Genomic DNA, 18,559 nt, shown 5'->3' with positions numbered 1-18,559 from the left:
CATAGCGGAAAATACAAAGATTTTTGGCTCAATTGCGATTATATTGTGTCGGACAGATCTTATCGAACCTCTGATAGTATCAAAGAAACTCAATGTATTTGGCCATCAAGTGAAAATCTGAGAATGATGTGAACCAAATTAAACCCAATGATTAGGAGCGTGACATCACATTGAAAGACTTGTACTCTGAAATTAAGAATGTTTGTAATAAATCGAGGTAAATATAATTCTTGGGGAAGTGAAACCGATGTGTTACCAAGATAAATTTCAAATAGGTTTTATCAGTTTGATATGCATTATTGTATATAAATTACGATCATTCATCATTTCTATCGTAATCGTGGATGAAGACTGACGATTATTTTCGGTAATCGCTGATACACCGGTGTATCGTGACTAACGAATTTTAATTGATTGATTCGTTAGGTTTATTGTGATATCCGATAATAGCCGAAAAATGTAAGTTATCGCCGACGCGTCAAGTCAACTGACAAGAGGCGGCGATCGAGATAAAATTAAACGAACAAAGTATCTGGTATCGGTCGATCATCACGTATCAAGTATGGGGGCTGCTTTTGCTCTCGTTTAATTATTTATTAGCCGGGAGCCTTGAGGAGCTTCGCAGACCAAAATTGGCTAGAAGCGGTGAGGCGATGACCTGCGGTCATGCGCATTGTCGGCAGTCAATAGTTCGCGAATCCGGGTTATAACCTCAAAGGATTTATTTATCTTGACATTAGTGGTTTCAGTGAAACGACCGTATTCACGTTTACTTTGACATAAAGTAACCATGTGATGTGTCAGCTGATCGCCCATACCATTGTTTGTTAAAATAAACAAAGCAACAATTCGGTTTCATTCAAGACTGCCAAGTTTCGTGCTAGTTGAATTTTTTCACGGATTCGCGAGGGTCGACGAAAAGGTTCGCTAATTCTTGTATTACTCTTTAAGCCGGCCAGTTTTAATTGCCCAACTGTTGAAGAAGAAATTTACCTAGTCTTAGATCTGTTAAATTTTTTTAAATAAACAGAATTTGGGGATAACCCTAAATTCATACGTTATTTAATATAAGATTGAAACTGATCTTCGCACATAGAAATGTTCTTTAAACTTTGCAGATGGGTCACGGAACCAGTCGGTCGTCTCAGTCGGGAAATATTCTATCAGCGGAGGAGCAGAGCTTGGTAGAGAATTTATTTAAATCAATGTCAAGAAGTTCTGGATCGATAAAAAGAGAGGATGTTTTTAAGCACTGGTCGACACATCTGGATGATTATTTGCTGCAGTTTGTTGTAAAATTTTTGTGCCATGAACCGGGAAAAAAATTGTCCGCGATAAATGGGGAGAATTTTGGTCGGCTTTATGTCTTTGCAGTTAGAGGTAGCGCCGACGAGCGTGCGACATTGATATTCAAAGGATTTTCGGAGAATGAACAAAAGTATGAAATACCTAAGGCTTGCTTTCTCCAGTACGTCGAGGCGACGGTAAATTCGTATTTGAGATTACAGAAGAATAGTGGTAACCCTCATTATAACAGCTGGAGTTTGATCGGCTGCGCAATAAATACTCGAAGGATAAATCTCTACTCTCAAAGTCTTTGCGAAGGTTTGGGAAATAACGAAGATATCATAACGTCTGATGAACTGGAGAACTGGTTCTCTCAGGCAGCTAATTTCAAATCAATCCAATCACACGTTTTCAAAAATTTGTTTCTCATATCGCAAAAAAAGGGGGATAAGAATACTAGCTTAAAAATCAATGACCTTAATTTGATGCCCGTTTGCAGAGGCTTGGAAAATATACCTCATTTTCCAAGCATCCTGGGACTTAGCGATGTTTTATTTTTGAATCTAAGTCTTCCGCATGAGTTGAGAAACGAATGGCGATTTTTATTCTCAAGCCAGATACACGGGGAATCATTCTCCACCATGTTAGGTCGAATTTCTATGCAAGGCGCAACACTGCTCATAATACAAGACACGGAAAATCATGTATTTGGAGGATTTGCGCCGGATAATTGGTCTCTGAGTCCGAATTTTACTGGCAATGACAGTTGTTATCTTTTTAAACTCGAACCAAAGATAATGACGTTTTCAGCAACAGGATATAACAATCATTATCAGTACTTGAATTTGCATCAGCAAACCATGCCTAATGGTTTACTAATGGGTGGCCAATTCAACTATCCTGGACTTTGGTTGGATTGTGAATATGGTACGGGAAAATCTAGTGTTTCTTGTACAACTTTTCAGAATTATTCACAACTCAGTGGGTCAGAAAATTTCACAATTAAACATTGTGAAGTTTGGGGCGTTGGGCCATTGCCTGAGACAGATGAAAATGAGAGGGGTGATTCAATATTGGATCAAGATCCCGCAGCCAAAGTTATCCTGGAATTAGCTGGGCGAACTTTACATAGCGAGGGACTTAGAGATAAGAAACGGGATAAGAGCGGTAATTTTGTTAACTAAGATCTCAGACTATGATAAGAACGAAAATAACTGAAATAATAATTCTGGCTATTTACGAAACTGCACACTCCTATTATTCGAGTAATATAAATTACCATAATTTACAAAGTAAATTAAGCAAGATATATCAATTTTGATCTTTTCATTTTTAGAAATAATTAGTGAGTAATGCCAAAGAATGTGAGATCATTTTATCTCTGTTGCAATATATAAAGAATACATGCAATACCTCAATGGCCTAATTCAATATGAGATAAGTAATGGAATCCAGAAGTCGATGAGGATTAACATTATTGTACATTTTCCAGTACGTTTGTTTTTTAACACTTGAATGTGATTTAACGACTTTAAATTATTGTGCGTGTTCGGTTACAAGGATTTTTGTGTAAATATACATATTAAGTCACTGTTTTAGAAATATAGACTGTTTATAGCTTTAAGTGCGAATTTAACATTTTATATAACTTTATGTCATTGTTATGGATATCTGCTTTCGACTGTAATATGTTTAATCTATTCTCAATTTCAATCTTTAAGAGGTTTAAAAACTTTTTTTAATGTATTGTTACTATACTGTCTGTTACTGTATTATAAAATAAAATATAGTTAATTTTTCTTTGAGAAGTCTGTTTGCTTGGTGTTAACTAATTCCACTAATTCGGCCTGATTTGCCATGTCGTTAATATGGTATAACTGTTAATTATAATTGATTTGTATACAATGAAATCCATATAATACTCAACATATCAGGGGGAAAGCAATATGCGAGAAAAGAAAAACAATGCAATTGCAATGAAAAAAACTAACATTCTTAAGAAACATGCCGATGAGACATGACACACGCACAAATTTTTTTACAAAATTTTTTTCTTCAATAATAGGCATAATGGTGATTTAAGAAAGAACATTTACTTGTAGCCGATCATTACCGTCTTTTGATATTGTTGAGCTTGATTATTAAAATGAATGAAATAAAATTCAAATCGTTGTATAATATGTATTTTATCCATTCCCTCAGAAAATATTTGAGAAATCGAAATAAGTCCTGCATCCTGGGGTCATTATTTATGCGCAAGATTTGTGAAGATGACATATTGTTCGACTTACCCGATGACGAAGGTTGTAGGTGAGGACGAGATTACGAGCAAACGAGTTTGCGAATGCTTGGTAAAAGTCGAGGACCTCCAGCAGTCTGTCACGTTTGATGGTGTGGAGATCACAGTACGTCAAAGCTCTAACATTGGCCGCGCTCTGACCGATGGCAGAATCTTTCCAAAAGCTGTCGCCAAAGACGTCTCCTTTGCCGAGAATCGCGACTACCTCGTCGTCCTGTATCACCTCCAGGCTCCCGGTTACGATGAAGCATAGAGAGTCTATGGATTCGCCAGTGTGGTACAAGAGGTCCCCTGGTGCACTATGTGACATCGTGAAGTGCATAGCGAGAGCTCTTAAACAGCCATCAGAGGCCAGTCTGCAACGTACGAAACCTTAAACTGAAACAAGATGTATAGGTGCAGCAACCAGAAGGGTTTGCAAGATTAACTGTAAGTAACACCATTTGGTTGACGCTGTACTATTATGCTCGCAGTTTAAAAATCAAAACTTTCCTAAATATTTTGATGAGAGCATACTGAAATCATGTAGAAGTTGGGGTTTCAGTTAAGTCTGAAAATTAAGTTGTAACAATGAAATTGATTTTGAGAGTTGGGTCAGGTAAAAGTATTCTTCAAAATTGTTAAAACAAAGCATTTAAGAGTTCTCTCACTTATAAGCTTGTTTTCTTCAAGCTGTTCTTCTGACTGATGTACTATGTTAGGGCAATATTTGTTCTCGTTTACTCGCCGATAGTTTAAATTGATTTAGAAATATTATGCTATGTACAATCCATTGTCTCATTTGTACCCGGATCAAACGCTCTACTTATGAAACGAGTTTCAGGATAATTCGTGTCTCAAAGCGAAGACAAATGCAGACGTTTCATTAGCCAGAGTAATTTTCTACCATCAAAAATTTTTCACTTCAGGTAACTGTCCCTGCGACATTGAATCGTGGCATTGTCTTGGTATGTATTTATTTACCTGAAGGCTGGGTGTTCGTTGAAGACCTTTCTATTTAAATGAACGCAAATATCTGCCTTCATATCCTTGGGACAGTAATTAAGAACCTTATCAGTGTCAAGCCCTTTGGTCATGGCCCACGTGCTGACGACGTAGTCCATAACTCGTTCACTAAGCGCTTTCGGTACCTCATGAAGTTTCATGAATTCCCTAACGTTGTTTAACATATCGTGATACTTTGCTGTTGCCGACGTCATCTGCTGGATTATGGTCGTTACATGCCCAAATATTGTAGCATACAGAAGAGCTGGAAATATCAGAACACTGTTATGAAAATCAGATTTGATCACGCTGCATTGAAATAATTAATTTTCGTCAATAGTTTCATTCGTACCAGCGATGATCATCATGCAAATGGTGAAAATTTTCTCATTATCAGTTTCTGCTGCGACATTTCCAAAGCCCACCGACGTCATGCAGGTCATTGTGAAGTACAAGGCAGTAACGTACATTGTACGTCTCGCGGGACCAGCTATTAATTCTGGTGTAGCGCTTGCATTTGACCACAAATAGCTGTAGGGTGACTGTGTAACATTAGCCAGTTTCCACAGCCAAGAATATTGCACACCAGCATCAGCATCGGATCTCCCTATAGAATACCTGCAATCAAAACCATAAGTATTAACCAAGAAATATGAAGCGTACCATAGATTTATTCAAATCTTGTATTTATATACAGAGTTTAGAATATCGGCTGAAGAATTCTTACTGAACCTTCTTAAGAGTCCTGATGCAACTAATAAACAGCATGTATCGAAATGCGAATTTAATTTTTTGATGGTACATACTGCTTCAATATACATATATCTAGTTTGTAGATGCAAGCAATGAATATTGCCGTGATCATATTTTCAACTCATTCATAAAATCTATAAATGAAATCACACTGTGTTTGCTAATACAAATAATAGTTATAAAATAATAAATTAAACAATTGGATCAATACTAAATAACTAATCAAGCAAGCCTGAAAGGTCAAATACTTTGTAGTACCTGATAAAATAATAAATTGGATTATAAATATGAGTTAATGTACCATGCAGAGTAAGATCAAGTTATAATATCAAGGTAATATCCTTTGCATAGACCAGGCATCTCGCAAAATTCGAACACAGCGGTGTTTGAATTAAAAAAAAATTACTAGTCACCACTGTAATCACTGCTGTATGATACATTAAAAACAATTGGAACAGCGAACAAGTCATATGTAACTTGATACGATATAAAAAGCATTGCGTTTTTTTAAGCAATTTTGCCAAGCAATTATTCTAAAGTGATTAGATTTAGCTCAGCTATGCACTAAAGTAAATTTACCAGAATGATTAGATACGTTAAATGTTATTGTTCAGAATAAATAGATGAGTTATCAACCTTTTAGACTACTCGGGAAACATGTACACAGTGTGAAATCACCTTAAAGTGACGTACCAAATGCAGGCGAGCCAATGGGCAACCAGCATGTAAAAACAGAGTAGCAAAATTAGCATTGCTGCTCCGTACTCCAAGTAACGATCAAGTTTCCTCACAACACGTCCTAATCGCAAGAGTCGTACAACTTTTAGGGCAGAAAACAAGCTGCCTATCCCATCTTCGTCGTGGTCAAACGCGTTGAATACGTCGTAAGGTAAACAGCTTAGCAAATCTATTATGAACCATGACTTCAAATAATTCATCCGTATTACCTAAACAATAAACAAAACAAATTGCAATCATTTCCGATAGCTTTTTTTCAAAATCCTTACCATACTAACTGCGTAACGCATAAAACGAATTTATAGAAATATTTGCAAGAAAAGAATCGACAAGTTGTGGGATCATTTAACTACAGCGAAAAGATGAAAATTTGATATTTACACAACACATGACGGCAAAAAAAGATATGTACCTTCGGATCCGAGACCACCTCACCACCAGCACCGACGAATGTTGTGTGAAAATTTAAAACGATATCAATAAAGAAAATGACATCAACTATACTGTCGACAACCAGTAGGGAAACATCCTCGCTGGTTTTGTTCTTAAATGCAACGTTGTATGGAACCATGATCGCAGTATAGAATGTGAGACAGAGAATGATCCAATCCCAGATAGCTTTAAAGGCGCAGTAATGTAGCAAAATATGTGGAGGTGTTTTGGGAGCTTCTTGGCGATACTGTGGCATGACGTCACCACTGAGGGACATCATCTGAAAAGAAATAAACAAACAGCGAGTGTTAGCAAGATTGTATCTTTTCCTTTTTTTTATCGGGAGAGAGTCATTGTTAAGTATTATTTGATTCACTTACATGTGCCAAGTGCGATTGCTTGGCTGTAGTTGGCAGTGCTGTGTCTTTGAGGACAGGGAGATGCGAGCTGAACTGTGAAACGAGAACAGATCTGGACCTGGTGACGGAGCGTGCGAGCTTTGCAAACTTTGATAATCCACCCTTGGTGTCGTCCGTTTCTATGGGCTGTTTGAGCGCGGTGATATCCCGAAATGTCAGGAGAAACAGGACGACCAGATCTCGTTCGTTTTTGATTGGTGCGATTTGCAGTAAAAGCCATAGCGGTGTCTCTGGATATCATAATCACAGTATTATCAACTAAACCGAAATAGGCATGTACCTACAGAGCCAAAAGATTCTAGCTTTCCTATTACCAATACCCATACGTTTATAGTAAGAGATATGAAGAAGATACCATCTAAGCTTTGAACTATTCACGTACTATTCTAAATATATAAAGATAGAAAGATAATTATCATCGATGGAACATTCACGACCAGCATGCAGCGACCGGAAGTATTAAAACCTCACGTCATGTGACGATAATAATTCATCTATACGTAAATCGTCGTAGCAGTTATTACTTATCGTATACTACATGCCGAGGCTAGCGTAGAGCATAGATACCTAATTACAAAGGACAGTGCCGTTGAATTTATATATGTACAAGTAGTATTAATGACTAAATTTATAGTTGGGTACTTGAGCCGAGTGAAAAGCACGGTTTGAAACTAGGAGTTCTCATCATAATAGTATAAAAACAACTACTGTTTGTGAGCTAAAGGTTAATTAGAGAGTTTCAAGCGTCAACTTACGTACTCTGTAATACCGTAAAGAACAATGGGGAAATTCGGTGTTCCGGTGGTTTCGCAAGAACGATGAGGATGGAAGTTACGCGATGTCCTTCCCGGTTCTTACTTCGGCACTTTGGATCTTTTTCTTTTCCATTTTATATAAAGCTTACCCCTCCGGGACAACAGAGTTTTATAACCCATCGCTGAACATGAATCACCGCAGTTCGCGACCCTTCGACACCCCGGAATATACGACATTAATTTTCGATCAGCTAGCCCTAGACCGGAGTTGTTTTACAATCACAATTTTATTTCACGGAATCGGGGTGAATTTTTCAACGCCGAATTTCCTCCCGACCGATGTCTCAGTCTCCACTTCACTGACTCGAAATTTCGAACTTTTACCTAGCTTGATCACCTGACATCACACCTAGCAGCACCTACTAGTAACTAGTGCTAATTGGTTGGAAAAATGACGCCTAGTCGATAACGTTAGAATTGTTAATTTGCTAATCCGGTTGCCGTCGGTCAGGAGTCTTTCAATTTAATTGTAAGTTAATATAAGTATTAATTCGATAAGGATAGAATTGTTAATCGCTAGTCGGGTTGTCAATAATCAGGAGTTTTTCATCCGAGGATATAAGTTTCAACTCGATTTTTCAAATACTAATCAAAACAGAAAACAATCACCGGTAAAATTTAGATCTCACAATGCGTTTGTAGAAATAATTCAGCCAAGTTTAGTTTTCTGACTGGGTATAACATATTTATAAAATACCTATAATTCGGAAAATTATATTGTCCAGTGTCCAGATAAATATTAGTACTCGAACGAAATTTAATGATTAACTCAGTGTAATTGGGTGTAAGTAGTGATGTCAACGGCTTTCCGGTTTACAGGTTTTTGTGAGGGGACGCGTCAACTGTCAAAATGTCAACTGTTAAGTACAGTGTAACGACCGTAAAATCTGCAATCTAATTAGGCTCGGGTCAGCGCGAAATCCCTTGTATAAGATTTGTAGCCTGTGGAGTGAATAAACTTAAATTTGCAGGTGTAAAACCGAGGGTAGACACCCAATTACGCATATACCTACCTAGATACCATGTAAATGCGATTGATAGTCTATGCATAGCGATCTGGAAGTAAAACTTTATGGCTCTCAGGTACATTGAAATATAAATATAGAAGTTTGTCAAAAAGATTATCTAAACAGAGTATAGCGTTACAAAGTTAACTTAGAAGTCCATAATAATCCATGCATATCTTTGTCACAAGAGAAACGGAAGATTCAGACGGAATAAATATGAGCATTTATAATGCAGAACGTAAGATATATATAGATCATATGTAGGTATTTATAGACGGTGCGAAAGTTGAAATCTGTTGCACAGGTGACGCCAGGTTCAAAAGGGTTTCAGTCGTTGTCACCAGCCGTTGTTACTAGGAAATTAACAATTGGACCAACTCGATCTCGGATTTGATACCTGAACTTGCTTCTATAGTGGCAAAATAATTCTTGGAATTGTTCGCTTTTATGCTTATAAAATTATACATTACAAGTTTCTTCGATGCAATAGTTCCGTCGACATTCGGCTGATTACAAAGAGCAAGACCAGATAAGTCTTTCGCAGATACAAAAGATTTTTAAGCATGTTTAGTTTGCATCAACTGGCCAAATAGGTAAGAGATAGGTACAATATTCTATTTCCAAGTTCTACATATCTGTTCCAGACATTGGTCAGATAAGACACAATGAATAATATATATAAGTTTGTAAAAAATTCACTGACTCGTTGAAATTTGATGCGAGCAGCTAGAAGAGACACTATGGAAATGCAGATGCGTGAATGATTTAATTACAGTCAACAGTGAATTCATCGTCGAGCAAATTCCAATAAAATATTAGTCAATGATATTATTTTCAGACGGTTCTACTTTTTTCTAGCTCCAAATTTTCTTTTCGTTTTTTTTTTTTTCACTAACAAAAAGTCGACTCAAAGCGCTTTGTTGTTGGTTAAAAAAAAATAACTAAAAAAATATGTCGTTCACCCCAAAATCATCGTCATACGTTAAAAATAAACCATCTATCAAATGCTTGTATAAAAATTGTGGTGAGGTAATACGTAGCAAAGAATCCTAGAAGAAAGGATCGGTGAGTGAGATATTCTTCTATACATAAGTTAGTGCACCGTCTCTGAAAATTCTACGTGCCTTGCCTACATGAGGTACAACGACGCATGAAATCGATGTTTTTTATAAGGTCATATCATTACAATGCAAATGATCAAAGTCGCGACGTATAATACGCGAATATGCGCCTACGCGTGTACAGATAATATTCCTATGTATCGGTAGGCGGTTATATACAAATGTACGCGCACACGTGTACCTATGTGCAAATGAACTGGCAATGAACTGAATCTGAAATCATCTGGTTAGCATTACCAGGTCTACGAAGCACTCTAGGTAGCTATGTGCTTTTCACTACTATATAATAGTGTAAATATACCTATGAATCTGTGTGATAATAAATGTACAGTTAGTTTTTTTTATGTCATATACATACAGGTATGGACATTAGGTTAAAAGCATGCAAAATGCATTAAGCGATTGTATAAAGGGGCTAATTAAATATAACGTAGTGAGTAATAAATATAACTATGATAATTAATAAAGCAATTGAATTATAAAGTTAGTATGTATAAGGGATAGTTGATACCTAGATATAATATAATATAATATGGTTCTATGATGTTTGCGAAATGTGAGGGTTTAGTATATCAGTAATATTGTTAGGGTGTAATTACACGAATTCAGTTTATTTACGAATTAGTTTAGGCTTTCATTTTGTACAATGCCACTCGAGCTGGTTAATTGACGTGGATAAAAACGGGTGGGTTGGTTGATTATTTTTCTTTTTCAACTCCAGGTCTCTTTGAATTGGAGCGAATTTTTTTATTAGATCAAAATGCAGCAAGATTTTACATCATTTTTCATTGCAGGCTATAGTCATCACTCATTTCGATAATTTGTAGGTTTGGCGTTGTTAGATCATTAGAAAGACTAGTACAATAATGTTAAAGTAGTGACCAGGTTTTACTGTTTTTTGGGAACTCAAACGATATGTAGGGATCTGTGTTAAACTCAAGCGTTCTTTTAAAAGAGACTGCAACGGCCGACGCACAGAACAAAGTGAAAAGTACGTTCATACGCGATTTCTAGTGAATTTATTGTCGGATTGCTTTGTCGAATATACTAACATAAATCGAGGATATAGCTGCAGTTTAGTTACGTGTTGCTTGTTTGATCGTCCAGTCAGTTTGCGCAGCGTAACAAATTCGACTGGTTTTCACGTCAAAGGCAGAACAATTGTGCAGCATATCCGCAGTGCAACATACATCTATAATTCGAGCGAGTCGAACGATTCAACGAACAAATTAAATGTAGCAGACTAACGTTTTTTCCTTCAGATATAGGATTACATATACATACATGTGTATGTTCGAGGCCGGCGATAATTGGGAGACGAAAAGTGCCGACGAGTATGATAATATAACGCATCAGCGACGATAATTCTTTGGTAAATAAGCATACTCGGACGATTATAATCTTGGTGTAACATACAGGTGTGATGTGCAGGTAAAAAAGTCTGCTCGGCAATTTGAATAGCGAAAAGAAATTTTACAGTTCAAACAATAATACGGTGGCGATAACGTTACACATTTAAATTGTTCGTTCTGGGAGGGATGAAAAAATGACGAGAAAGAAGAAAGAATTAAAAAAAATGTGTAATAAAGGTGGATAAAAATTTTCCCACGGGAATTTTTCCACCTGTAAGACAAAAACGCGAACTCCCCGGCGCATAAAATGTGATGCTGCACGGGCGAATATCGACACCCACGCCCAGATGCTATATACTACACAATCTGTAATACCGGGTTGCGCTATTTAATTTCATGGCACGAAGCAGTAGAACAGCAAGGTGTTCCCAGGGGCGAAAGGTGAGACGGTCCAATTTCAGAAAGCGGGGAAAAATAGGAGCTGGAAAACCGTTGGGTGTTGTGCATTATGTATCACGTATAGGTGTATTACACGGTGCACATCTCTGCCTGAGCGGTAGCAACAGCAACTGTATAAAGAAAATCGAGCGAAGAGGACCGGAACTCATCACGACTCGGCTCTGTCTTCCTCTCACTCCACTTCCACTTCACTCCTCGGCTCGGCAAATTTCACCCTCTCAGGTTTGCTCAATTAGGTCGTTTCGCACCGCCAGCCGGATACAGTGCTCTGTCAATACGGAGCTGATGCAGCTAGCTGTATGTCGTGAGATTACGTAGATGCGCAACGTGAGAACCCCTAATTATAGGCAATTCAGGCTACACATACACTCTGAACAGAGTTCCGAGTTTCCCATTTTTTTTTTTATCGAAACAGCTTGTACCCCCAGTTGCCTATAATTAGGCATCCTTATGATCGGCGTCTACCTAATGTCACGCTATACATATAGAGAGTGTCGCATCGCCGTGGAGTTTGAGATTTTCATACAGAACTGAGTCCAGACAACGTTCACTATTCCACGCAAAAGTTCATGCAATCCTTTATTCTCCAAGATGCAACCTCAAGTGCGACGTGACAAGGGATCGGACTGTATGGTTGCAAAAGAGATTGTGCCTAATGATTGCGTTCTGACAAAATTCCCCCTTAAATATTCCTCTTGAGTCAGCGAGGAAGGCAAGACGTTTTTAGTTTAGGATCAGAAAGATGCTCTGCGTAATACACCCCGGTAGCACTACAGTCGGGTAATTGTTTGATAGGTATAATTACAATCTGTCAAATCGTTATTGGACTACTGTATCGAGTCAATAAAAAAAGTGTTAGCCGGGTCACTGAGGCACTCAGTGAATCAATTACTATCTTTTTTGACACATACACCCATGTTACACGATTTTACGGGACCTCGAAACGACGCTAACAAATTTTCCCCGATTATCTGCACTTTCCATATCTGCTCGGCATCTTGTGTTTACCATTGAATTGGGTGGTGGAAAGCGGCGGGGGGGAGCAACAAATATGAAACAAGGGTGAGTTTGCTCGGTCGGTAAGGATAGGAATACTGCGTACCCTTAAACTTCAACAACGTCGGAGAGCTTCGAGTTCTTATCACGCATACACGCGATACATTGTATAGAATTACAAATATCGTATTAATTCACGCGAATGACGTGTACGAATGATTCAATGCGAGGAGATTCTGCTCGACGATATAATAGCCGTTTGTATTGTTGTCATGTGTAGTACTCGTGTGTTTCACTGTGATACGTATATTATGTACATCCACGCGCGGCCCTGAAGCTACGATAATAAATTTTTTACAGATTCTAGATTATTTTGCTAACGTGACAATAATAGTTTGTCATTCCACTCTCGTTCTCCGTTCCTACAGTTAAAATATTCGTCGCTGCGGACTGTTGCAGTTTTGAACTTCGGATCCCGCCGCGACACACGATCGGAAAACCAGTCGAATGTTCGAACTGAATTGTCTCGTATAATCGTAGAACTGAATTTGCAGGTCTGACCCGTTACACAGCTTGGAATCTTTTCTATTCTTTCGTCTTCTCCTCGTATTTCTCACATATTCCCGTGTAATAGCTGCTGGACACGAGTATTATACACTTGATGGGCAAAAAATCGCGGCTTATTACCGACGGTGATTAATTGACCAAGAGTAATATACCCTGCCATGTGCGGAGCGAGATATCTGAGCCCTTTACAGCATTTTTATTGGACGCTTAAAGCCTCGCGGCTCAAGTAATCCCGGACGTGCAATTACTGTATTTTATCGAGCGGACAATCACTCAAATCAAACTCGACGAGGAGAAGCCGAGCACCGATGCAGAGTAGGAAGTTTTTATTCATCAAACGTCCTTCGTTAATCACAAGTAGTGCATTTCATATGATCTCTTCAACTGAAGTAAGCACTATCGCTAACTCTGCAATACTGCAGTGCGACGGGTCATTAGTTCAATTAAATGTTATTACTTGTTCAAGAATATCGCGTATTGGTCCGGTTCTTAATTCTCAAATCAGGCAGTTCGTGATAACCAAGTTTCTTACGTCGAGCTTACAGTGCTTGGCAAACTTTGGGAGGCAATTACGCCGTTGCGGATTTCCCGAAAAACGATTTAATCAAAGCGCGACGTCGATTACCGCGATGCAATGACTTTGTCTTCCTTCCTTGAATCGGAACAATCCGGCACACCCCTTGACACATTTGCTATTGTCTAGAGAGAAACGCGTGCAGTTGTAGGTGCACATCGATGCAACCCGGAATCCATAAATGAAGAATACGACAAGTTGTATAACTAGTCCCATTCTATGCACAGCACACTGCACTCCACATCCAGTTCATGGTTCATTCAACTTCGTGTCGATTCTCACGAAAACATGACTCAAGAATGCTGCGGGTGATTTTTTATAGCCGATATCAAAGTCTGCCAAACATCTAGCTCAAAGACAAATTGGAGTAGGAAATTTTTTCGTCATTTTACCGTGGTGGAAAAAAAATTGTTGCCGGATTTTGAAAGAATTATGGCATAAGAATGTCCGTGAGGGGAAGTAAGCTGTGTACACGGTGTAACCGGATTTTTGTACGAAATGAATTTGCAATTAGGATGAAAATTTCGACCAAGAAGTACTCTTCAAAAACGGTTTTTTCATATATTTACATGTATAAATGATATACCGCGCCTGATGTGTGTATTATATACTGTTGTATTTTGTTTCTTTATTGGATCAAAGTGACTTACAGGCAGTTTTGAGTGCAGTTTTGAGTTGTGCTACACATACCTCGTGGGGTACCTTTAAAAAAAATTACCTTCAATTATTTATTTTTCACGTTTAACAGTTTCCATTTTAAAGAGTATTATATCACATCGTTACACCGTCATAAAACTCCAAGAATTGTATAACATTCTTCATTCCGTCAAAACTGAACGAAATCCAAAATTGATCGTGATAAACAATTAAAACGAGCAGCGGAGAAAAAAGAAAATGGAAGAAAACTAATAAGAAAATCAAATCAATCCAAATCTCGTTGATGGCTACATCTGAAGTGACACGATCGATGTACACAATACAATAATGAACGTTGAAAAGTTCCTCTAAATGATCAACATTCCGTATGATATATATTATAATATAACTGGTGATAAATAAAAAGACAAAAATATTATTAAAATTCCAATCAAAATCTACATTAGTCAGTGACCTCTAATATTTTATGATTTTTATTTTTTTTTTATCGTAAAAGACTTTCATCTAATTCTACAATATTAAAATCATTTCTGCGAATGAAACGTCGGTGCAATGAAACACATTGCTAGTATACCGGCTCAACCATTATTATACCTATACGTTGCTATAAATAACATCGTTTTATCGTTGCAGATGAAAATATTTCCACTCGCAACAATCAATCGATAAGCACTGTATACGTATATACTTGAGCAAGTACCTACTTGAGCGGTAACAATTGCATCCAGAGAACAACACAATATGTATAGAGAAAAAGGGGAAGAAAGTAGAACGATATTACAGAGAAAGGGCCGTACAGATATATCATTCGTCCAGTATTTTTCCCGCTCGTCGAACGTCAACCGCAATAACAATGACAATGGGAAAAGAATCGCGGATCGATTCCCGTTTCTGCCTCCATATAAATTATCCTGTATCACTATTGTTATACATAACGGCAGGCAGATTCATTTGCGTGCCATTTTTTGCTGCTTTATATTTAGCTGTATAATTATATTATCGAATGGCTGGATGAAACCCGTCAAGGGTGAAAATGCTTGTTTGAAATTACGAAAGTGTAGAATGGTTTGTTAATTACATGTTTAAAAATAATAAAAAAAATAAATAAAAGTTACCAATAGTGGATAAAATCTAACGCCTTTCCGTTAAATTTCCTTGTAAACAATTGGCCAGGTTCGGAGCACTTGTGATATTCTAACGGAGGCAATTATATGAGTCGCGACAGAGTCTCGGTGTGAATTTCGAAATTCTATTTGCACCTCGATACGGGCGGGTAATTTTAAACGTATGTAAATACAGTTTAAAAAGAGAGAGAGCAGCTGGAAGTAACAAGTATGAAACGATGTTTGTCGATCGTTCGTTAAATAATATTATATATATTATACGAAATAGGCAGAGGGCGTAGCGAATATCTTTTAAACGTATGACGTAGGACGTAATATTCACAAACAAGGTATGCTGTACGTCACGCACACGTACGTCTTACGTATAATACAGGTAGAAAAGACCGCATAGGTGAAGTGTAACGATCGATCCGATCGCCCGGGGTAAGTGCACTTACTGTTTTTCTTGTAAAGTAGAATTTCGAACTGGTCGTGTATCTGCCCTTCCAGACACTCTTCGATCCGGGATATCGTCTCCTTGTCGGTCAGTTCGCCGTACATAAAAGCGCAACGACATGACTTTTGCATCACCTGCAGCGAACGAAAAGACGAGTGAAACGATCGATATAATTCATATTTTACAATATAAATGCAACGATACCATACTGTTAAATTTTTCGGTCGCGTGCGACAAAATTTCTCACGTGGATATCAGATGTATATTTTTATCAGATCGCGGCGCTTTATTCCAGCGCAGGTACACTTTATACCAATAATATTACACAACCTCGTGGAATCGAGGGAAAACCCTGTGCGCACAGAATTACAGACATACCTACGTCATACAATTATATACCCAGCTGGGCAATCCTTGAAACTTTTCTCTCAACAATAAATCCAGCGACGATTAACTCCGGGCAATAAATTCAACTCCCGTATATATGTATAAATTATATAATGCCGAGCTTTAAAAGCTATACGTATAACACGGTATTTTCAGAGTGAATAAAACGATCCAGAAAATATAAATTGTTACAGTGTGCGAACGACGCGGACTCAAATATCGTCCTCTAGTCACGCACAGAAATCCACCTGAAATTCTTTACGTACCTGTAATGTATTATATAAATACCTATATCTACACAATATACAGTAAATTCCTCAGGATAGATTGTTCTAACGATTCGTCTAAGTTGCAGGGTACATGACCCAGTTCAATATCTAGGTCGATAGTTATTTTCCGTACGTATTAATCGCGCTTTCCTGCAGTGGCAAAGCCACCGCTGACCGTGGCTTAACGTTAATATAAAATACGCCGTTTGCATGATAATATTAAAACTCTTGCAAAATAGTTGTGCGATTTTCAAAGAGAAGAGTAAATGCGCACCCACGACTTGAAAGAGAATTAAGAAAAAAAGCAAACTAATTTACATCTCTAAAATACTTTCAGTCTAGTTTCTACGAGCTGAAATCGTTTTATTTTTACCCGGACCGTTCTATGTCATTAATAAGAAAATAAATAAATGAATGAATAAAATGACGGTTAAATTCGCTTAACGAAGCCGGATTAATAGCCGTTCGATTTTTCTTCATTACACACGAGTTACCACACATTATACGTACGTATACAACGTATATACGTATCGAGAGCCGAACGGACTTTGATAAGAAATTCATTTGGAATGTCGGGCGGTTTGCTGCTACCCGCGATCTGCACCGTGTTCCACATACCCAGTTCGCGCTTCAAATCGAATTTACGTGATTTTCCAAGGCAGAAGAAAGGGTGAATTACTTCCGATCGAGTTTTATCTCCGTCATTTGAGGTCACGCGTTAATTGGCAAAAAAAAAAATGAAAGAAAGATAAATTTGCCGAAACGGTAGAACACCGGATGTAGCGTATAATAAGTAATGGGATATAATAGAGGAATAATGGCCTCACCTCTGCTCTATTGTAGCCGGAAATTTTGCAAAAGCTCTCGTTGCAGTAGACAATTGGAAAATCCACTATCTGGGCATTTGCTAGGAGGAAACTGCTGTCGGCTGAAAAAAGAAAAATAATTCAGCAAACTTATTCCTCGGCGCATGATTGCGTAAAAATTCATTCCAAATCCGAATGAAATATGTCAATTGTTGTAAATAAAGTCAAGGTAGGTATATTACACCTGCGTAAAATAAAAACTCGAATTTACGATTATTTCACCTCATACATATATACGTATATCTCCGTCTCGTCCGTATAACATTCCGTGTGAATGATATTAATTGTAACTGTAATGTGTCACTTTTTTCATCACGAAGAGAACGCGTGCTGAAAATTAACTCGAGGGACGTATCGATGGCGCAATCCCTCGGGTCGAGTTCAAACTTTTCGTTGACAAATATAACACACCAGGTATATACGGGTTACGATATAGATCGTGCTTTTTGTCACACTCTTCGGCACTCATGTTCGAAAAGCAATATATCATACACGCGTCGTGATACTTTTCCCGCGAAAGGATGAGGTAAAAAAAGATAAAATGCGCCAAACTCACCCCGTGCGAGGGGGATGCACGCTGTTACGTCGTATACCGATACACGTAGCCTTGTGTAAGATTTTTTTTTCCCTTCCTCGTTTTGTGTTTCCTTTTTCGGTAAAACGTCGTATTATGACGCATCACGGACACGGCGGTAAAGGGGAGAGATATGATATAGTGGCCTTTTTCATTTTTATACCTAAATTGAGTTTCGAATTGATATACGACGCTACGGCGACGTTGACGTCGACGGTGGAAAATGTCTCCCGTATCACGAAATGTACATACATACATACGCGCCACTTTCCGAGCCTGCAGAGGAACGTTGGAATTGTGATCCCTTTCATCAGGGTGATCAATCAATTAATAAGAAGACGTACATCATCAAAGAGTCGAGGCGAAATTGAATTGCAAATTCAAGAAAATTTCCATGGCTATACGCAAAGTGGTTATAAACTTGTGTGAGTATATTCCCGTGT

General features: G+C 37.9%; 2 protein-coding genes across 10 annotated transcripts in view; one reads left to right on the top strand and one right to left on the bottom strand.

The window, feature by feature from the left end:
* eag (ether a go-go) overlaps positions 1-18,559 on the bottom strand; it is a 40,855-nt gene that overhangs the window by 10,128 nt on the left and 12,168 nt on the right. For 6 of the 9 annotated variants that reach the window (XM_069136902.1, XM_046631682.2, XM_069136906.1 and 3 more), the window contains exons 3-10: positions 17,504-17,604; positions 16,022-16,154; positions 6,874-7,142; positions 6,474-6,773; positions 6,002-6,270; positions 4,923-5,188; positions 4,550-4,835; positions 3,579-3,942 (exon numbers count right to left, since the gene is read on the bottom strand). In XM_069136902.1, coding sequence (XP_068993003.1) covers positions 3,579-3,942; positions 4,550-4,835; positions 4,923-5,188; positions 6,002-6,270; positions 6,474-6,773; positions 6,874-7,142; positions 16,022-16,154; positions 17,504-17,604 — 1,988 coding nt within the window. The remainder of the gene's footprint in view (positions 1-3,578; positions 3,943-4,549; positions 4,836-4,922; positions 5,189-6,001; positions 6,271-6,473; positions 6,774-6,873; positions 7,143-16,021; positions 16,155-17,503; positions 17,605-18,559) is intronic. The other 3 variants (XM_046631685.2, XM_046631688.2, XM_069136907.1) reach the window with 2 other exon arrangements.
* On the top strand, positions 459-3,430 carry LOC124221569 (MTOR-associated protein MEAK7). Its single transcript, XM_046631726.2, has 2 exons — positions 459-922; positions 1,119-3,430. The coding sequence occupies exon 2, from the start codon at positions 1,119-1,121 to the stop codon at positions 2,469-2,471; it is 1,353 nt and encodes a 450-aa protein (XP_046487682.1). The 5' UTR covers positions 459-922; the 3' UTR covers positions 2,472-3,430.

This window comes from Neodiprion pinetum, chromosome 6, assembly GCF_021155775.2.
Source record: "Neodiprion pinetum isolate iyNeoPine1 chromosome 6, iyNeoPine1.2, whole genome shotgun sequence".
In the NCBI taxonomy this organism is placed as follows: Eukaryota; Metazoa; Arthropoda; class Insecta; order Hymenoptera; family Diprionidae; genus Neodiprion; species Neodiprion pinetum.
This window is presented reverse-complemented; position numbering and strand designations above follow the sequence as displayed.